The following is a 19,185-nucleotide window of genomic DNA, read 5'->3' as shown; positions in this document are numbered from 1 at the left end:
TGTTAAAACACTTCCAACATTTCGGATGTGTTTACGGTATTCTAGACCAAGAAGATCCTAGTATACTTATATGTAGTTCAACCACGTCTACGCGCGCGGAGAGAATGGAGAGAACTATGCACTTCAGCTATCTATCAATCATTAACCCTTCCACGCTGGGACCATATTTCAGTACTAGTGCACTACGTAGTCGACACGGCGGCGTACCCTAGTTTATGCATAGAGCTCTGCTTGTACAATGGTTGAGCTCTCGTTGTGCACAGTGATGCTGTCGATTTGTCGAAATGAGTTATACGTCAGAATTGCATCATCAACGTTAATGGGCCGCCCGCGAATATTGTGTATTGCGGCACGTGACGAGCAGGAACGCATCGCCAATATTGCACGCCGCATGGGTAGCTTCATCGCGTCTTTGCTTTATTTGGCGTTGGATGCTGCATCGCGCCTAGCCAGTGTCATAACTACGCCGCGAGTTGAGCCTGCGTGGGGTGCCAAACCCCTTTGATATTCATATTCTTGACGAGAGCGCGCTGTGTCTGATCTTGCGTAATATATCCGGATACGGTGCGCGACTGCAAGTTGAGCGCAAATCCAAATCCGCTGCCTGAGGTCAATAGCATGTCATCGTTGTCTGCCTTCTTGACCAAGGAGCGCCAGCAGAGCCCGCCGACGCTGCCGACGGAGCTCCTCGAGAACGTCCTCTTCTACGGCGGGAAGGAACGGCGCCGCTCGTACGAGTACCTTCGGTCGCTCCTGGAGCCAAGCCTGAGCTTTGACGAGTGCCAGCGCCACTACGGCGAGTCGGCCGAAGCGCAGCGCGCCCGCGTCTTCCGCGTCTACCGCCATGTCGAAGAGACGATTCTGGACAAGCAGCTTTCTGTCGACGAAGCCAAGCTGCTTCGATCGCTGGCGCAGGTCCTGATGATATATGCATGCGCCTCGGAAGCTCATGCCATGTACGTACACTACAGGACATGACGGGCCTCGCGTCGCCGACGCTGCTCCACGAAGCCATGTTTCTGCCCAACATCGCGAGCCTCTTTAGCAACGCGCAGCAAGCGCAGTGGGCAGAGGCCATCGCGTCGTACACGTGGCTCGGCTGCTACATCCAGACCGAGCTTGGACACGGCTCCAACCTGCGCGCGCTCGAGACGACTGCGACGTTCCGAGAGGACATCGATATGCTGGAAATTCACTCGCCGACGCTCACGTCCATCAAGTACTGGCCGGGCGGCCTCGCCAACACGGCCAACATTGGTGTCGTGTACGCGCGCCTGCTCGTGCGCGGGAAAGACCATGGCGTGCTTCCGTTCCTCGTGCAGCTCCGCGACTTTGCGACGCACGCGCCACTGCCCGGTGTGACGCTCGGCGGCATTGGCAGTACAATGATCTCTCTGGAAAAACCTTGGACCATGTCGTCGTCTAGGCAAGTTTGGCTTCAACACGGTCGACAACGGCTTTGTCCAATTCGACAAGGTCTTGATTCCGCGCACGCACATGGCCATGAAGTTTCAAACGCTGAGCAAGGACGGCGTCTACTCTCGGTTTCTTGCCATGCTGCTGTCGCAGGATGTAAAATACGCTTAGTGTGTCTGGCGCCAAGCCGGAGCTCTCGTACATCACGATGCTCCAGATGCGCTACAACATGATCATTGGCAGCGGCAGACAGCTCTCAAAAGCGGCGACCATCGCCGTGCGCTACAGCGCGGTGCGCGCGCAGGGTGCCAATGCGACCAAGCGCTGCGAAGAGATGCAAGTACGTTGCTCGTGCGACGGTCGAGGGCCCAATGACATGTCGCTGTACTAGGTGCTCGACTACCAGTCGCAGCAGCACCGTCTCTTGCCCCGCTTGGCCGAAGCGTACGCGATCATTATCGCAAGTACGACTACGCTTGTTCACGCCAAGTCAACCCTCGCTCACCGCTACATGTAGGCAACCGCCTCTTGAGCTTCTCGCACTCGGCGACCGAGATGGTTGCCAAAGGCCGCACCGACGCCGGTGTCCTCGCCCTGGCCCATGCCACGGGCTGCGCCGTCAAAGTATTTGCGTCCGAGCTCTCGACGCGCGGTATCGAGTTCTGCCGCCGGGTGCGTTCCGCTCTCGAGAGTTTTCCTTATGTCTCTTGCGCATTAGGGTTGTGGCGGCCACGGGTATCTCCAAACGAGCGGTACATTTCACCATCCACCAACATGCATAAGGACTCATCGTTCGCAGGGCTCCCGGTACGCAGCAGCATGATGGCAAGCGCACACGTGTGTTGATCCCACCGATCGCAGGAGCTTGTCGCGTACAATGCGCAGTTTGTGACCGCCGAGGGCGAAAACTATGTCATTTCGCAGCAGGTGTCGACCTCATTGCACTCTCTCTGACTCGTCGTGGTCTGGACAGACGACCAAGACGCTCCTCAAGATGCTTGCCGTGCATCGCAGCGGAATGACACCGGCCCTTCCGCCCCAGCTGCAGGTATGCAGACGATATGTATCGCCTTCATGGGCTCCTTCGGCGTAGTTTTTCGCACGCATTGATGCGACGCCACCGCAAGCTACGGACGCTGCGCCGGCCGATTTGGTCGCGCTCTTTGAGCGTCGCTTGCTCTCGGTGCTGGCCACGATGGAGACGACGGCGGCCGCGTACCCGTCGCTCGAAGAAGCGATCCAAGCCAACTTGATTGCGTCGCACCACCTGTCCATGGTAGTCCTTGCAGTGGAGAATATGCTTCGCTCATGGTGCCGCCTAGTGCTTTGGCAAGTACGTGCTCGTGCGCGAGTTTGCCGCGCAGCTCCGCGATGCTGCGCTGTCGCCGCCGACGCTGGCGATTCTGAACGATATATTTGCGCTCTTTTGCGTCTCGCAAGTGCTCGAAGACTTGAGCGACTTTTTGGTGCACGGCTGCCTGCCCCTTCCGTCGGCCGCAGCCTTCGATGCCCACCAAGTGCGTCTCCTCTCGGCGATCCGACCCCACGCCGTGGGCCTCGTCGATGCGTTTGGGTTCTCAGATCTGAGCCTCAACTCGAACCTCGGGCGCTACGACGGCAACGTGTACGAGTCGCTCATGGCCGCGAGCCGCGCGTTCCCCAACGACTCGACCGTGTCACTCTCGGCCTATTTGGCGCCGCTCCGCGCCAAAGTCCAGCGCGCCAAGCTCTAAGCATGCAGCCAGCCATTTGATAGTAGCAAGTTTGTAATCCAATGCAAATGCTAGACTTCTTGAGGTGATACGTATTATCAAGGCCGTAAAATCATGGCCTTGGTAATATCAAGTCGCTCGAGCTCGTCGCTGCTCCACCTTCAGGAAGGTCCTCGTCGCATCTGCATCGTGCACGGTACTAGCGAAGACATGCGAAGAGTCGGCTCGTACACCTTGCCCTAGCCCGTACCAGGTACGATGCGTGGTCATCAACGCTGTGCACAAGTTGACGCAGCTTGTGGCAGCACGGTCGACGGTGCGGGCGTTTGGATCAGGCCGCGTCACGGCTGCATTGCAGTGGGACCCCTACACGGGACCTACACAATATCGGGTGTTTTGGGTGCCCCCACTTCGAAAAGAAAGTGCTCTTGGGGTCCGTGTGGAAAGGGGGAGGCCCCGTGAATCTTGGCTCACGTCCGGAAAATAAAGTGCATTCTTGCATCATCCGGTTAAAACGCGAGACAATTTCGAAATCACTTTGGCAATCACCCCACAACCAGCGAGTCGGATGCTTCGCCGCGTCCTCGCCGTCGCCGCCTTGGCCGCCGCCGTCTCTGCGCAGACCACCAACGCAACGCTCTCGCCCGCTTCCGAGGCTGCTACTTACTCGGGCTGGGACGCCGCCCTTTCGATCGCCGGCCTCCTCTACATCTTCCTCGGCCTCGCGATCGTGTGCGACGACTACCTCGTGCCGGCGATCGAGACGCTCTGCGAGAAGCTCAAGATCCCGGAAGAGGCCGCGGGCGCAAGCTTCCTCGCCTTTGGCAGCGCGGCGCCCGAGATCCTCCTCAACGCGGTCGCAACCGCCGAGGGCCAGATCGAGTCGATGGAGTCGAGCTTGTCGGCGATCCAGGGCTCGGCCATCATCGCCTTTGCGCTCATCCCCGCGCTCTGCGCGCTCGTGTCGCCGACGCCGCTCGCTGTCTCGTGGGGCCCCGTCGTGCGCGACTCGCTCGCGTACATCTTCAGCCTCGGCGCGCTCGTCTACATCATGGTCGACTCGGTCGTCTCGGCGTGGAACTCGGCGCTTCTCTGTAGCATCTACGTGCTGTACATGCTCGCGATCTTTGTGCCCATTTGGATCCGCGCGCAGCATCCCATGGAGGGCGACGACGCCCACAACTTTACGACGCCGGCGGGCAAGGACGCCCACATGCTCGACCAAGCACTGCACCCGGCGCACCCGCTCTTGCCAACGACGTACGGCACCACCGACATGACGACCGACGAGACGACTCGTACGCATCTCTATCTCTACGTAGAAGAGGAGTTACCTCGTGACCTGTAGCCGCGTCGACCAACTGCGTCGTCGAAGCGCTGCTCCAAGTCGTGGACCTCGCGTCGCGCCCGTACCGCATCCTCTTTGCGTACACGCTGCCCGAGTGCAACGTCGAGTCGCCGACGCGGGCGTACTACCCGCTCACGCTCGTGCTCTCGATCACGTACGTCGCGCTCTTCTCGGCCGGCGCGCTCCTCCTCACGCGCATTCTGAGCACGAGCTTGCACCTCTCGACGGCCGTTGCCGGCGTCACGCTGCTTGCGCTTGGCGCGCAGATCCCGGATGCGATCGCGTCGGTCGCGCTGGCCCGTGCGGGGCACGCGGACGCGGCCGTCTGCAACGCGGTCGGGTCCCAAGTCATCAACGTCACGCTCGGCAGCGGCTTTCCGTGGCTCATGTACAACTTCCTCCACGGCACGGTACACACTCCAAGGACTGTTTCTGGAATCTGGTCCAACGCATTGGGATGCTATTAGATTGCGCTGCCGTTCCAGAACGAGTCGGTGCTCTGGAAGTGGCTCGCGGCCATCATTTTCACCTACTTGGTGCTCAACTTTCGCGGCGTCATTTGCGCGTGCTGCACGAAATCCAAGGGCTTCTTCATCGGCCTGAGCCCCCGCGACGGCATTGCGCTCCTCGTCGTGTACGTCATCTGCAACGTCTACCTCGTCTGGACCTTGTAGACAGACCCCTGTACAGAAGGAGCGCGTGTAGAAAGCAATCAACATGGGGATCGAACCCATCCTTGCGCTCTATTTCTTACTTGTTCGAGTTGTTCTGGTGCAGGATTCGCTTGGCGTTCGTTGTGAGTTGGTCGATGCGCCCTGCACTGTAATCGAAGCGCGGGTCGATCCACAAGCAATTTAAATTTCTCAACAATATAATTGCGATTAGGAATTGGCGTACGGTTACGCGTGGAATCCGGATAAGCGGCCAGACAGCAACGGCGAGCGATGATCAACCCGCTCGTGGCCCTCGTCCTCGTGAGCTTTGGCTACCTCGGCGGGCGCATTGACCTCGGCCTGCACATCCGCATGTTCGCGCTCGAGGTGTACAGCCTGCCCATGCCCCACAAGGGCTACGTGGTTGCGGGCCTGCTTGTGCTCGCGGGGCTGTACCTGCTCCTCTTGCTCCCGCTGCTCGCGATTGCAACCCACGAGCGAGGCGAGAGCCAGAAGAACGACGCGAGCAACCCGACGCCGATCGTGCCCACGTCGTTCCGCAGCGAGCTGCGCCGGCGTGGCAGCTACAGCATGAACTACATTAACGACATCAAGTCGCACGTCATGGCCCGCACGTAGCATCGTATCAACACACTGGATTTCTTTGTTTGGCTCTTATTCCCACGCAAAGGAAGCTACGGTCTTAAAAGTTGGGGTCGTAGCGCTCCATGGCCCCCGAGACGGCGTCAACGACCCTACCCTCTGGCATGAGCCGTCCACGTCCGCGACGTGGATGTTCGTACCGTCGTTCGTTCATGACGTAGACAAAGCGGAAGCCGCCCGTCTCGTCAAAGCGCTGGACCGTGCGAAGGCGGCGGGTGCTGTCGATGGACGTGATGGTCTCCACCATGACGGGGCGGCCTATCCGCACACATGATGCGATGCAGAGAAGAGGTTGAGGCAGGTACCCGTGCGCTTGGAGGTGGCCGTGATGATCAAAATGTTGGCGCCCACTTCGCGCATCGTAATGTCGCTGCCGCGCAACGACGGATCGTCCGTCTCAAGCTAGCGCCATGATACTCAGTCATAATGCACGAGAGACCCAAACGTTACCTTGAGGACGCCGTCGGCCGCAGGCTTGATCCACAAGTGCTGGGTCGTCGTGAGACCGCTGATGGACGTGCGCATCTGGCGCAGGTTCCACACGCCTTCTGGGCACATGAGCTTGCGGTGATGGACGACCCTTCTTCGTACCTTCCTCGCGGAACGTGAGTTCGCACGAGCACACTTGCGTGCCTTCGTCCTGCGACGGAATCGACTCGAGCTCGCCGTTCCAGCGACCTTCCATGCTACGCACGATTGAGCGTCGGGCCACGTTATGCTATGCCGATACCTTGGCAAGACGTGGTAGCTGCAGCCGTTAACGAGCACCGACACTTGGTTGAAGAACGTGCGGCCCGAGCCTGAGCAACAAGCGTAAGTCATCGCAGTGGAGGAGGATGACATACTCTTCTGGCGCGGCAACGGCGTGTTCTTTGGCGACGACCGCGAGATGATGCTCTTGTCAAAGCCCAAATGATGCATCGTGCCATCTACATCAAGATGTGCACCCACTCGTCTGCTTGCGGGTCTTGCCTTCGCCAGCAGCCCAAATATTGTCTATGCAGGATAATGCTGAGTGCGAGGCAAGCATGGGCTTGCTTACCTTGCTGCATCATTTTGAGGTTGGCTTGCTCGTGCAAGTGACGCTGCTTGATGGCATCGGCGAGGACCGCGTAGTTGACGGGCCGGAACGGCTCGTGCAAGGTCTCAATGTGGACCAAGATCGCGCCGTCGTTGATGCCATGCTCGGCGATCGACTTCTCGTCCTGGAGCTCCTTGCCACGGTGGAGCAGCACAATGTAGTCCAAACGGCCTTGCACCTTGCCGCTCTTCTGGTATGCAGCCTACGCGGCGATAAGTCGCATGATGGGCATCGGTCGACGCACCTTGACGGCGGCAATGCTGTCATTCACGTCAAACTGGAGCTGGATCGAGTGGATCTACAGTAGCCGCACCAGCATGCGCATGAGACCTTCTAGCGCCATGGCATCATGGGCGTCTACCTCGTTCTTGATGAAGAGCTTGATCGACATGCTTGGCGTCCTCTGGGGGAAATATCTTTTTCGGAAAATGGGCCCCACAAACGGTGCGATAAAAAGCTCACGGCAAATAAAATACAAGCAGTGCCTCCATTCATTTAATATTACTATGTGCATATCATTTTCCGTCATTTTATTTCGCGACTCGCCACAAAAAACGAGATCGGAGCTTCTCCAATGTTCTAGAACTTCAAGTGCGCGCGAACACAAGGGCTGGCAAGGTCATCATGGACCGTGAAGCTGCTGCACACGTCATTGCTTGCAAGCGATCCACCGCAGAGAGCGGGGCTCGGGACGAGCAGCAGCTACTAGTAACGTATCCTCACTTCTTCACTGATACCTGCGGCGCATGTGAGGTGCACCCAGAAACAGGTTGTCGGCAGCCGCACAGGTAAGCGGGCAAGACACCTCGCCTGGTGCCCGATCCCGATAATGACCCGTATCGCGCGACCTCATATAAACTCTTGATGTCGACCCCTGTGTTCCTGCATCATGCCAAAGCTACTTTAACGCAAGTCGTCGTTGCAAGGGGATGACCAAGGTGGCATCGTCATGCTGCGACGTCCTGCGTGTCCACCACGACTGTCCAAGACGTCTGTCCGCATTGGCAGCAAGCGCCGCAAGAGGCGGACGCAACCGTGTTGCCAACGCTGCCGAGCGCTTCTGTCACGCCGTCAATGTTGACGCGAGCCAAGGTCGATGTGTATGACGTGGCGCGTCCATGACGCATCGACGTTCCATTGGTTGAAATGCGCGTCTTTGGCCCGGCATTCGAAACGCTGATTGGTCCGTGTGATTGGCGTCGCTTTAGCCGGGCCATTTTGCGCAGCCATGCGACCGAGTCCGAGTCCGTGGTGGCACCTCCCGGCCGTCGTCGCCAGCATCGTTGCCCTCTCCTACGTCGTGTACCGGGCGACGACCGAGCCAGCGTACGCGACAGCGACTAGCTGCTGCTCCTGCATGAGCCAAAACTCATGCGCTCATGGTCTAGGCATGTTCAGCAGAAGAAGAAGGCACTGCAGCTACTCGATGAAGTGCAGGCCATCGTCGACGCCGTGCGCGTCAAGCTCGACGCGCTCGAAGTTGACGTTAGGGAATTCCTAGCACCGCAGGCCGAGGAAGCTGCCGTAGACGATGGCAGCCTGAATTCTTGTACTACCGATCATCTAACGTCCTCTCATGTCGCCCTTAGATTACCATTTCGACTCGACAGGAAAGAAGCTCAAGACAAAATGGGACTCGTTCGATGTCGACGCAGAGCTCGAGCGTCTCGACCGCGACGAAGGTGATGATATTGCGCCACCACGCCGAACGACGTCGCGGCCCACCAAGGCGCAGCTCGAACAGCGCGCGGGCGGCCTCGAATTCGAGTTTGAAGCCGTACTTTTCTGCCGCTCTGGAGGCCTCAATAAACTCACAAATCTCTCTTTTGTGTTGTAGGTGCTTGGGTACCTCGATGCGTCGATCCGCGGCGACGACGACGTGCGTATCGTACGCAAGCAGATCGTCGGCGCCATCAACGACACGCACCTCAAGCGCATTGATGCGTTGCGCCAAGAGCTCGCCGCCAACTAAATCGCCAACACTCTACTGCCGTTACTACATGGTAGATGTACAATCTCCGAGTTCGTCATTCCTCGTCTTCACAGAGCAGCACTGGGCTGGAGACGCGCAAAGCAGGTGTGCATGTGCACGCAGCCGCGCGCGATCCCGAGGTAGCAGCTCGCTTGCTTCATCATGCCAATCTCGTGGAGGTCTTTTGCGAGCTGATACGCTTGTTCAAAGTACCGCGCGGCCTTTTCGTGTTCGAGCTCGCGCGTCGCGAGAAACCCGAGCTGCATCCACGCGTTCACTTCGGCCGACCGGTCCTGGACCGTCTGGATGAGCTGGAGGTGCTGGTCCATGCACGCGCGGGCCGTTGCCACGTCGCCCTACGTCTTCTTGTGAGTCGTTCAAGACAGGACGATGGAACCACGGACTTGGCGACTCGCGAGAAGCCCGAGGTTACCAACTGCGATGCTCTGGCCATAGGCACTGTTGAGTCGAATCGCGAGTCGCAAGGCCTCTTGGTGGTGTTTCGCCGCGTCGGCAAACTAGAGGAGTTGAAGTAGCTTACAGCAGCAGCACGAGGAACACTGTACGCGTCCGAGGCTTCCGAGCGTCAAGCCGAGATTGGTGTGCGCCACAAAGGTGCCGGCGTCGTCCATGTTGAGGTCGAGGTGGTTCTGATGAAAGATCAGTGCTTGTTGGAGCTCGGGGCTCTCGGGCGAAAGGAACCGCCCCGTGTACGCCGTGTGCCCCGACGCGAGAAGCTACTCCAGTCCATCGTCGCACTCTAGTCGAGTCTGTCATACTTGGTAGTCGACGCCAATGCACGAGTGCACAAGGCCTTGGAACGCCAGTTTGTCCGAGTTCTTGAGTAGCGCCAGAGCCTTCTTGTACATGTCGATCGCGCGCTCCAACTCTTCGATGTTGTCGTGAATGATACCCATGCTACTTGCAGTTCGTTGCTCACAAAAAAACCATGCGAGGACGCGAATGTAGTACGCAAAGTAGGCGGTCGCTTCGGCTTCGGTGCGCCCCGCGCGCTTGCTCGACGCCGCCTACATCGCAACGTCGTGTTTAGCTTTTTACCGGTGTTTTTGAAAAGAGGGAACGTACGAGCATCGCATAGTCCTTCAGGCGCTTGGAGTCGTGGGCGGTCTCGAGCGGCTGGTCCAAATTGATCGCGTCGGGCGGCAGCGGAATGCTGTGCGTGAGCTCGTACTTGCGCTTCGCGATGGACCGCACAGAGAAGACGAGCTGCCGCACCCGAGCGTCCCGCGTCATGTTCGGGAGGCGCTCAGGCGTGTTCATCTAGGGATCACTGCTTCAATAGGCTTGAGAAGGGGGTGCACGGTACAATCAAGGGGGCGTCCATGCGCTGGGGCAAGTCAATTTGCGGCGTCGCCTCGGCCAGCTGGGACCCTTCGTCGACCTGCGACGGCGGGTGAAAGTCGCTAGCTCAAATCATACATATGGTGGAAGCGGTGGTGAGCCTACACGGGGGGCATCAGCGGCTTGCCATCGCGGATCATCGCAGTTGAAACGGCGGCACAAAAGGAAACTTCCTGGGTGTCATAAACGGTCCGAATCCCATTTTTATGGCGTTTCGCCCATCGTGCAGGTTTGTTTCCCGACTTACTCTTTACGACGAGCTCGCATCGAGGCCTCTCGCATTCGAGGATACGCAGGTTGTTGCAGAGTCGACTGCGATAGCGACCAGCATCGATAAGAAATACAGACGGGATATTATGTGATGGAATTAAGGGCTTGAGACGCTCGCGTCCTCGGCTTACAAGAGCGTCGCGGACCGGAGTTGCTTGGCGACTTGACTCAAAATCACCGCGAGCCGCGAGCCGGCCGTGTACACGCGTTGCTCGAACGTCGAGAGGAGCTTGGCCTGGTACTCGGGCGTCGGGCACGGTACCTTGCCGTTCGTGACGGTCAAGTCAATGCCCTTGTACACGACCGTGCGCGCGAGGTCATAGGACTCGAAAAAAACGGACGGGATCCCCGTCTTCTTCATCGCCTTGAGAAAGTCCGGGTACGATAGCCCCGCAAACTGGGCAAAGTTGAGCGCATCGGACTGGCCTTGGAACTTGGCGATGAGGGTCGTCGCGTTCTTGGTAATCTCAAGCCGGTTCGGGTCGTTGACGTTGGGGCTCCAATTGACCGGGTACAAATTGGCGCCGCTGTCCCAGATCCCGTGGAGGTTGGAGCCCATCGCACATGGCTGCGCAAACTGGTAGCTGTTGCCGCCGTTGTCGCCGTTGGGAAAGTCGGCCGAGATGCCGGCGACCGTGTGCAGCGGCTGGTGCACGTCGCCAAACGTGTGCAAAAGGAACCGCAGCATCAAGTTGGCCGACCAGTTGGAGCCCGTTTTCCCAAACGTCGAGAGCGCGTTGTTGAGCGTGTCGATGGCCTTGCCGCCGATCGACGCAGCGATGAGCTTGTCCCCGTCCTTGGACGTGAGGCCGTGCCAATCCGAGCCGTTGACGTTCAGCGGCAAGTCGAGGTAGTGCCACTCGTCGAGCCAGTAGAGCGACGGCAGCAGCGGCGACGGGCAATACGGCGCCTTGGAGCTGCACTTGATCAGATCGGGCCAGATCGCCGCCGTCGTGAGCTCGCCCGTGTTGGGAAACTGGCTATTCCAGCGGCTAAGAATGGAGTTGAGCGTCACCACATCGTCCTTGGGCAAGAGCTGCGTCGCAATCTCAGCGACGGTCTCGTGGCCCGCATCCCAGAAGGCGACGACGGTCGTCGTAGCATACAAGGCCAGTGCACTCAGTCTTGTCGCGAGTCGCATGGTGGCGGCGGTGTCTTGAGAATGAGTAACTAATCAGTCAGTGAATCTGGGAATTGAGGGCTTGAAGTCGTGCCGCGCATCGTCGATGTACCTGGTGTGGAGTGTAGTACGCGCCAGCATGCGAGATGCTGGTCGTACGCAGCGTCTATGGGATTGCATCTCGAGTGTACTACGCTGAGCTGTACGAGGTGCCACTGCATCATGACGACGAGCAGTAAGAGTCCCACACTGAGGTGCCCCCCTCGCAAACAAGACTGTCTAGAGCGAAAGAGAATCTAAAGCGTTGGGCATTCTATCGGTCGAGGAGGAAAAGGCGGTGTATTGTCCAGTGCCTTTGGCTGTAGCAACCCATTGCGCGCGCTATCAGCTCAGCTATCACGCGTACAATCATGAGCTCTGGCTTGCACGATTTCGTGAGGTCGGCGAGCTATACCATGCGGTGGTAGTTGCCGCTACTGAATCTGATTTTAAGCTGTTGTCCATCTCTGGTTCCTGGCGAGTCCACCGTACGGTACCAGTACTCTGGCGCGCGACCGATTCGGCTGAACTCAGCCAGCAGTTTGAGGCAGTGTCATCACGCACTGACGCCATGTGCCCGCATTGCTGCTCAGTTACATGTTCCTCGTCAGCATTTGAGTCCCATCGAACATATAGATACGCCCATGTATTATAGTCCTATACGGTGCAATGCAGTAGACAAGGCTTGTCTAGCTTAGCACGCGCCGGGCGTGACCAGGCCCAAGGCCTTGATCTGGCGCGCGATTTGGCTGAGCACGACCGCGAGGCGCGCGCCACCGACATAGGCCTGGCGTTCGAGCGTGTCAATGGTCGCCTTCTTGTAGGCCTCGTTGGGGCACGCGATCTTGTCCTTGGCGTCGAGCGTCAGGTCGATGCCCTTGTACGTGACGAAGCGCGCGAGGTCGTACGACGTGGCCATGACGCTGTTGAGGGCCGGGCCCGCAAAGGCCTTGGCAAACTCGGTGAACGGAAGGTTGGCGTACTGGCCAAAGTTGGCCACGTCCGTCGTGCCGTTGAACGCGGCCGTGAGGTTGCGAGCAATCTCGTTGATCGTCTGGCGGTTGGGCGAGTCGGCCGTCATGTTGGGGTGCCAGTTGATCGAGCCATATTTGCCCGCGACCGAGTCCCAGTACGCATGGAGGTTGTTCGCACCGTCGCACGTAGAGACGAACTTGTACTTGTTGCCACCGACGTCGCCTTCGGGCCACTTGGGCGAGACGCCCGTCGACGCATGGCACGGCTGGTGCAGGTCGGTGAAGATGTGGAGGATGTAGCGGAGCGCAAAGTTGGCGGCCCACGTCGACTGCGTCGTCTTGAACGCGTTGAGGGCCTTGGGAAGGACCGTGAGCGCGCTTCCATCCGGCGAGAGCGCAATGAGCTTCGTCACGTCCTTGGACGTCAAGCCCATGTAGTCGGTGCCATCGACGTTGAGCGGGAGGTCAGTGTAGTGCCAGTCGTCCTGGTTGTGCGCCGACGGGTGCGCCGGCGACGGGCAGTACGTCGAGACGACCGAGTCGCACTTGACGAGATCGGCCCAGATCGTCGCCGTCGTCGCGTCGCCCGTGTTGGGGAAGTCGGCGTTCCACGTCGAGAGGAGCGCGTTCACATAGCGAAGGTCCTCGGCGGGCATGAGCTGCGTCGCGATCTGCGTCGTGATCATGTGCGTCTGGTCCCAGTAGCCATGGGTTGTCGCCGCGAGCACGGCGAGGGTCGTGAACGTCGTCGTCTTCATCGTGGTGGGTGAGAAAAAGCAAAGTGAGCCAGCAACAAATGCTGGCCGTCGATCTTGAAGTGTTGCTACAGATGGCGCGCCAGCTGTATGAGCTTCATAACTCACGAGAAGCCGTGGCTATCGCACCACATATGCACATCCTACGCTTGAAGTGATTTGTATACACTATGCGACCCAAGAGCGTCCGTTGACAACCATGCAACCGGCGCCCCAGATGGAATCCAAGCACGTGCGTCGTGGCATCTGGCCAATACATGCACATTACACCCATTTTTGTAGCCAATAGTTTTGATCTCGAAAAATGTATGGTTGTGCATGCATTTTTATGGCTAAGGTGGATTATGGACGACCGGTCGTCCCACCGCGCGCCAGGTCATTCCGCCAGCGCAGATTCGTCCGCGAATCTTCGTGGGTTGAGCGGACCCATGTCAATCAACCCACGTCTCGTGGCGCCACGCCAAAGACAGGCAAAAGAGGCTTGCCGACGTTGGGCGGCCCGAGATTCCTCTGGCCAGGGCTTTGCACCAGTCGTTCGACTCAGACGCGCCAGGAAGCTGCGAGGAAACACGTGGTGTCTAGGGGTAATGGACACGACGGCCACCGTCGAACAGAGTCTCTATGTGGCCAACGACGACGTCGTCGAATAGAAAGGGCCAAGAAGTGAGAATCTCCCAACCATTGATGCGGAATCTGCGGCTGCCTGTCGAGTCGACAGCCGCACATTACGGCTCTGATCAGGCAGGATTGAACTCGTAATGCAATTAGTACCGGAAATAGGTGTACTTCAAGCCCAGCTGGGCGGCGCCAACCCAGTTTAGAACTCGACTCATTTTCACTTTTTCTCGACCCGGCATGAAGACGATCTCGACGCTCGCGGTGCTGGCGGTCGCCTCCACCAACGTCCACGCGTTCTGGGACGCCGGTCACGAGACGGTCGGTGAAGTGGCCACGCAGCTCATGGCCAAGGAAGACGTCACGACGCTCAACACGATTCTGAGCCGCTGGAACACGCAGTTCCCGTTCACGGGCGACATTACGTCGGCGTCCATGTGGCCCGATCTCGTCAAGTGCAACTCCAAGCTGCCCCACTGCCCGTCGCCGCTCATCCCGTCGCTCGGCACGCAGGACGACTGGCACTTTGTCAACATCCCGCTCAACGTCAACGGCTCGGATTGGAACGGCATTACGGACCCGAAGCAGCTCATGGCCGCGTCCATCGGTGGCCGCGCCGTCGACACGCTCAACAACGCGCTCTCGACGTTTGGGAAAACGGGCTCCAACTGGTCGGCCAATTTTATGCTGCGCTACTTCCTCCACGTCTTTGGCGACGTGCACCAGCCGCTCCACACGGTCGCTGGTATCTCGGCTGACTTCCCCAAGGGCGATCTGGGCGGCAACAACTACAAGTTTGCGCAGCCGTGCGACGCCGGTGCCAACCTCCACTCGATCTGGGACAGCGCGGCCAACCGGTACCCGGTCAACTGGAGCCCGATCGAGAACGACCCGAACCGGCTCGAGATCACCAAGAACGCGACGGCGCTCATCACCAAGTTCCAGGGCCAGACCGATGCGCTCAACTTCAAGAAGTACGCGTCGCTCTCGTACAAGGATTTTCTCAAGGCGATGAAGGACGAGGGCATCCAGGCCGTGATCCTCGAGTCGTACGGCATCGCGCGCACGGTCGTCTACAAGGACATTGACTTGACCGTCACCAACAAGAAGGTGCCGTGCCCGACGGCCGCGTACCAGGCCAAGCTCCTCTCGACGTTCGAGAACCGCGTCTACACGGCCGGCTCGCGCCTCGCGGTGGTGCTGACCCAAGTCGCCAAGCAGCTCAAGTCCGCGACGCTCTTGTAATCGATTTTACACTACATTTAAACGGACCAACTACAACTACTATCTGGCGTGTGTCGAGGCCGCGCGATTGCGTACACTGGTGGAGTTCTGTATTGGTTGTCGTCCTGCGGTCGCTTGGGGCGTCGAATCAACGGTTGGCGACCTGGGTATCATCATGAGGCGGCATATGCGACGGGCGATGTGCGTAGTGGTAAAACTATACAGTGTAATCAAGAGCCAGTACACTGTATCGTGCGATGCGTACGGTCAACGACGCTTCAACGCGGAAACCCTAGCCCTATTACGAGACAGCGATGTGCACGGTTGCCTGCATACGCTTTGCGACTCTGCGAGCAAGGACATTCGAAGAAGAGATCTACCACCACCTCGCGGGGTCAGGGTCACGCTTTAAATACTTGGTGGATTGGATCGCATGAATATTGTCTGTCTGCGTATGGACAGAGATGTTGTGTGTTCAAGGCGAGTGCATGCGACATGCCCCGTGTACAGTGCTGTCAGAGTAGACAAACCTTCTTTCTCACCCTAACACCATAGAAAGGCCATCGGAGATTGCCATGCACATTGCGACGATGTTCAAACTCGCAGCCAGGAGCCAGGAGCCTAAGCTGGGATTGGTGCCTCCCATTTGTCGGTTGGGTAAACCAGGGTCGGACGATACCCATGCGCCAGGTTATGTTTTGCTTGGTCGATGCGAGGCGACTGCATTTGCACATTCACCTTCGACAAACTAAGGGAGCATGCTGCTTGGATGGATGGCAACGATGACGCTGGCGGCGACGCCGGCCATGGCGTGGTGGGACGGCGGTCACATGCTGACGGCCGAGATCGCGACGCAGCTCATGACGACCGACGACGTTGCCGTGCTCCAGAGCGTCCTCCAAAAGTGGGACGACGACTTTCCCAACACGGGCGACGTCGCAACGGCCGTCATTTGGCCCGACTTGCTCAAGTGCGCGTCGACGTCGGCCATGTACTGTCCGTCGCCGCTCATGCCGTCGGTCAATTCGATGGACAATTGGCACTACGTCAACCTCCCTTTCTTCACGAACGGGTCCGACTACCACGGAGTCTCGCCTCGTGACATCAACGGGCTCTTGAAAGCGTCGTTCGACGGCCTCGCCCTGGATGTCATGACCAAGACGCTCAAGACGTTTGCGACGACGCAGTCCACCTGGGCCGCGAATTTTATGCTGCGGTACTTTCTCCACGCGTTCACCGACATTCACCAGCCGATGCACACGGCGGCTGGAGTCTCGGACGCCCTCCCCAACGGCGACCTCGGCGGCAACAAGCGCAAATTTGCCTCTCCGTGCAGCGCCAACAACCTCCACGCGATCTGGGACAGCGCTGCGGGCGAGTACTCGACCAACTGGACACCTGAGATGGTGCCGGGGTCGCCGGGCCGGGCGCTTTTGCGCTCGAACGCCACGCGCCTCCTTGCAACGTACGGCGGCAATCTCTCGGCCGATGCGGTCGACTACACAATGTACAAGAACGTTCCGTACGCAGAGTTTACGAGTATCATGACCAAGGATGTGTTTCCGCGCACGATCGTCGACTCGTTTGTGCTTGCGAAAGCGGCTGCCTACGAAGGCTTGGACTTGACGTTCAACGCCAAGGGCTTTGTACCGTGCCCGTCGCCGGCGTATCAGGCGCGCCTCGTCCGCGTCGTCGAAAAGCAGTTTGTCGTTGGTGGCTCGCGCCTCGCGGTCGTCCTGACGCAGCTCGCACGCCAAATCAAAGCCTTGGGACTCGCGGCCAAGGACGGGTGCGGCGACCTCCACGAATAAGAAATGATATATTTTTGATATTTCAACACACTGCATGTACACCTCGTCCTGTGTTGCATGTCATTCGAGGCATGCAGCGACGCACGAGGTAGAATCGACGCCCATCGATGTCGTCTACCACGTAAGTATTGATACAACCAAATTGGACAACTCATACCACGCCTTTGCCTGGCGAGCCCGCCGGCCGGCATGTTGTTGCTTCCGTAGTTTTATGTGTATGTGCTCTTCAAATGTTGGGGAATTGTCGTCTTCATCGTCATCGTCACTCTCAATGCAATTTTGGCTTGCGGCGGGGTAGCTGCCTATCGGTACTGCTGCACAGTCACGATACATCGCCATTACCCATATTGACCACCGGCCTTGGACGCCATGGCCGAGGATCCGAGACGAGATCGCTCGGATTGCGGAGGATCTTGGTCCTTCCGGCGTCTTTTTGGCTTCTTCGACATCTGCTCGCGCCGTTCGGCCTCCAACTTTTCGAAGAGTTCCTTGGTTTCGAGCCGTTTCTCCCTCTCAGGGTCGTAAATGGGCTCGGGCTGCGGCCGGGCAGCAATCTGGGCAGTGATAGCCACTATATTGGTCATCGAGCGGGGCTTCTTTCTCTTCGGCTCTTTGATCCGCTCCATCTTTGGGGGTGTCTTTGAATTGCCGCTTTCGAGTCATTTGAATTGGTTCCGAAACGGTCACCGAAACCCGAGCCAAACGCTTGGACCCGGAGAAAACCCGGTGCGTGGATTCGGAGAAAACCCGGAGAAAACAGCGTTTTAAACGCAGTCTGGAGACACTGTATCCACATTTTGTTTTGTATCACGCTCTTTGTTTATCGACGATCGATGAAGCCATCGACCTTGTCCAGTGGACCTTGTCCATCTTTCGATCGATACCCATGAGGGACATACGCCACATCTAACTGGACATCCGAGTGATAAAACTCGATGCGTTCGAGTCGTTCGTGACTAGGGTTCCTACATAGTTGTAATTACCATATACAGTACAATGGTGGAATACGCAAAGTGAGCGTTCGAGGAGCGTTCTGCAATCCCATCTGGTGTCGTGTGCAGCGCGACCAGCCTGCCGCGTTCACGAAGGTGCTGGGACGACGCCATCAAATGTGATCAAGTCGACACGCCTCACGACCGATATTGCAGCTCGTCGACTTTCTGGAGCGAAATTGAACATTGTGCTAGCTCATCACTACGACAGCCGCCACCCAAGAGGACACAAGTCCGGCGTTGTGCAGTCGGCGCGTCACGACGACGTGGGACGACGAGGGTGGGACGACGACGCGCCCGACTGTCGCGCGTCAGAGACGTCCGCCGCATTACTATTACTACCGATTCTTCCCATCGTACCATGACCTGCCCAAGCAGCGTCCTGCGCCCGCTCGTCGCGCTCGCCACCGACTCGGAGAGCGCTCTGGTCTGTCGCGCGCAGTCGCTCGCTGCCTTTTACGACGTTCTTGTCGCTCGCAACGCGACGCTCCCCGCGTCCTTTGAATCCAACGACGCTTGCGCAGCCGTGTACGCGTCGCTGCAGGCGCTTGCGCGCAATACGACACCCGACTGCGTCTGGAACGCCACCAACGTGTCGCTCTCGGTGCTGAGCGCGACGCCGTGGCGTGCCATGCTGCTCTCGCTGCCTGCGATGGTCACGTCCAGCGCTGAGGCGGCCGCCACGACGGCCGAGGGCGGCAGCAGCCACGCTGTGATTGTCGTCGTCGTTGCCGCGATCGTCTTGGGTCTCGCCGCTGCCGTGTTTGTCAAGACGGCCACGCGCCGCCTCGCTGCCGAGCTCTACGTGCAAAGCTTGGAGACCAAGGTTGCCGCCCCGAACGTCCTCAACGACGACGATGACAATGAATGGACGTGGACGGGGGACCGCGTGCCCGGGGAAGTGTCGGTCTAGTTGTAAGTGCTGCGTTGTCTGGTGGATACGAGACATCATGTCGTTTGTAATATGTATATAAGAAGAAAGTGTGCACAACATGTCATTTCTGAAACGGCGTGGAACGGCCGCGGTAAAACATGGATCCCGACGACGCCGACTCGACCTCGTACGCGATTGCGATCGCACCACTTGACGACAGCTTCGTCGCCGATTCCCCTCGTCGCGGTGACGACGAGGCCATCGACGTGGATGACGCAGAGAAGCCGACGCCTCTGGACACTAC

General features: G+C 58.5%; 11 protein-coding genes across 11 annotated transcripts; 7 read left to right on the top strand and 4 right to left on the bottom strand.

Annotated features, from left to right (window-relative positions):
- Nucleotides 1-618: 618 nt before the first annotated feature.
- On the top strand, nt 619-3,216 carry SPRG_07958 (hypothetical protein; the record flags this gene model as incomplete). The annotated part of the gene is made up of 12 exons (XM_012347309.1): nt 619-915; nt 972-1,380; nt 1,427-1,544; nt 1,588-1,756; nt 1,808-1,880; nt 1,934-2,088; nt 2,135-2,168; nt 2,216-2,223; nt 2,278-2,343; nt 2,390-2,464; nt 2,510-2,692; nt 2,739-3,216. 12 exons carry the CDS (start codon nt 619-621, stop codon nt 3,147-3,149), a joined length of 1,998 nt encoding a protein of 665 aa, XP_012202699.1. The 3' UTR covers nt 3,150-3,216.
- A 456-nt stretch (nt 3,217-3,672) lies between these two features.
- Nucleotides 3,673-5,150, top strand: SPRG_07957 (hypothetical protein; the record flags this gene model as incomplete). The annotated part of the gene is made up of 3 exons (XM_012347308.1): nt 3,673-4,426; nt 4,477-4,886; nt 4,944-5,150. Exons 1-3 carry the CDS (start codon nt 3,697-3,699, stop codon nt 5,148-5,150), a joined length of 1,347 nt encoding a protein of 448 aa, XP_012202698.1. The 5' UTR covers nt 3,673-3,696.
- A 245-nt stretch (nt 5,151-5,395) lies between these two features.
- Nucleotides 5,396-5,802, top strand: SPRG_07956 (hypothetical protein). Its single transcript, XM_012347307.1, has one exon. The coding sequence runs from the start codon at nt 5,421-5,423 to the stop codon at nt 5,766-5,768; it is 348 nt and encodes a 115-aa protein (XP_012202697.1). The 5' UTR covers nt 5,396-5,420; the 3' UTR covers nt 5,769-5,802.
- A 30-nt stretch (nt 5,803-5,832) lies between these two features.
- Nucleotides 5,833-7,264, bottom strand: SPRG_07955 (hypothetical protein; the record flags this gene model as incomplete). The annotated part of the gene is made up of 10 exons (XM_012347306.1): nt 5,833-5,884; nt 5,933-6,050; nt 6,098-6,194; nt 6,243-6,340; nt 6,384-6,478; nt 6,523-6,636; nt 6,673-6,721; nt 6,835-7,075; nt 7,118-7,171; nt 7,235-7,264. The coding sequence occupies 10 exons, from the start codon at nt 7,262-7,264 to the stop codon at nt 5,833-5,835; spliced, it is 948 nt and encodes a 315-aa protein (XP_012202696.1).
- An 803-nt stretch (nt 7,265-8,067) lies between these two features.
- On the top strand, nt 8,068-8,858 carry SPRG_07954 (hypothetical protein). The gene is made up of 4 exons (XM_012347305.1): nt 8,068-8,199; nt 8,262-8,422; nt 8,463-8,650; nt 8,711-8,858. Exons 1-4 carry the CDS (start codon nt 8,102-8,104, stop codon nt 8,843-8,845), a joined length of 582 nt encoding a protein of 193 aa, XP_012202695.1. The 5' UTR covers nt 8,068-8,101; the 3' UTR covers nt 8,846-8,858.
- Nucleotides 8,827-10,347, bottom strand: SPRG_07953 (hypothetical protein; the record flags this gene model as incomplete). Its single annotated transcript, XM_012347304.1, has 8 exons — nt 8,827-9,201; nt 9,250-9,363; nt 9,412-9,582; nt 9,625-9,763; nt 9,818-9,873; nt 9,932-10,126; nt 10,173-10,269; nt 10,313-10,347. 8 exons carry the CDS (start codon nt 10,345-10,347, stop codon nt 8,914-8,916), a joined length of 1,095 nt encoding a protein of 364 aa, XP_012202694.1. The 3' UTR covers nt 8,827-8,913.
- A 257-nt stretch (nt 10,348-10,604) lies between these two features.
- Nucleotides 10,605-11,618, bottom strand: SPRG_07952 (hypothetical protein; the record flags this gene model as incomplete). Its single annotated transcript, XM_012347303.1, has 1 exon — nt 10,605-11,618. The coding sequence occupies one exon, from the start codon at nt 11,616-11,618 to the stop codon at nt 10,605-10,607; it is 1,014 nt and encodes a 337-aa protein (XP_012202693.1).
- A 636-nt stretch (nt 11,619-12,254) lies between these two features.
- SPRG_07951 (hypothetical protein) lies at nt 12,255-13,420 on the bottom strand. Its single transcript, XM_012347302.1, has one exon. The coding sequence runs from the start codon at nt 13,366-13,368 to the stop codon at nt 12,331-12,333; it is 1,038 nt and encodes a 345-aa protein (XP_012202692.1). The 5' UTR covers nt 13,369-13,420; the 3' UTR covers nt 12,255-12,330.
- A 782-nt stretch (nt 13,421-14,202) lies between these two features.
- Nucleotides 14,203-15,285, top strand: SPRG_07950 (hypothetical protein). The gene has a single exon (XM_012347301.1). The coding sequence runs from the start codon at nt 14,221-14,223 to the stop codon at nt 15,223-15,225; it is 1,005 nt and encodes a 334-aa protein (XP_012202691.1). The 5' UTR covers nt 14,203-14,220; the 3' UTR covers nt 15,226-15,285.
- Nucleotides 15,286-15,986: 701 nt separating this feature from the next.
- On the top strand, nt 15,987-17,015 carry SPRG_07949 (hypothetical protein; the record flags this gene model as incomplete). The annotated part of the gene is made up of 1 exon (XM_012347300.1): nt 15,987-17,015. One exon carries the CDS (start codon nt 15,987-15,989, stop codon nt 17,013-17,015), a length of 1,029 nt encoding a protein of 342 aa, XP_012202690.1.
- A 1,250-nt stretch (nt 17,016-18,265) lies between these two features.
- Nucleotides 18,266-18,920, top strand: SPRG_07948 (hypothetical protein; the record flags this gene model as incomplete). The annotated part of the gene is made up of 1 exon (XM_012347299.1): nt 18,266-18,920. Exon 1 carries the CDS (start codon nt 18,369-18,371, stop codon nt 18,918-18,920), a length of 552 nt encoding a protein of 183 aa, XP_012202689.1. The 5' UTR covers nt 18,266-18,368.
- Between the last annotated feature and the right edge of the window lie 265 nt (nt 18,921-19,185).

The sequence above is a fragment of the Saprolegnia parasitica genome (assembly GCF_000151545.1).
Source record: "Saprolegnia parasitica CBS 223.65 unplaced genomic scaffold supercont2.35, whole genome shotgun sequence".
Lineage (NCBI taxonomy): Eukaryota > Oomycota > Saprolegniomycetes > Saprolegniales > Saprolegniaceae > Saprolegnia > Saprolegnia parasitica.
This window is presented reverse-complemented; position numbering and strand designations above follow the sequence as displayed.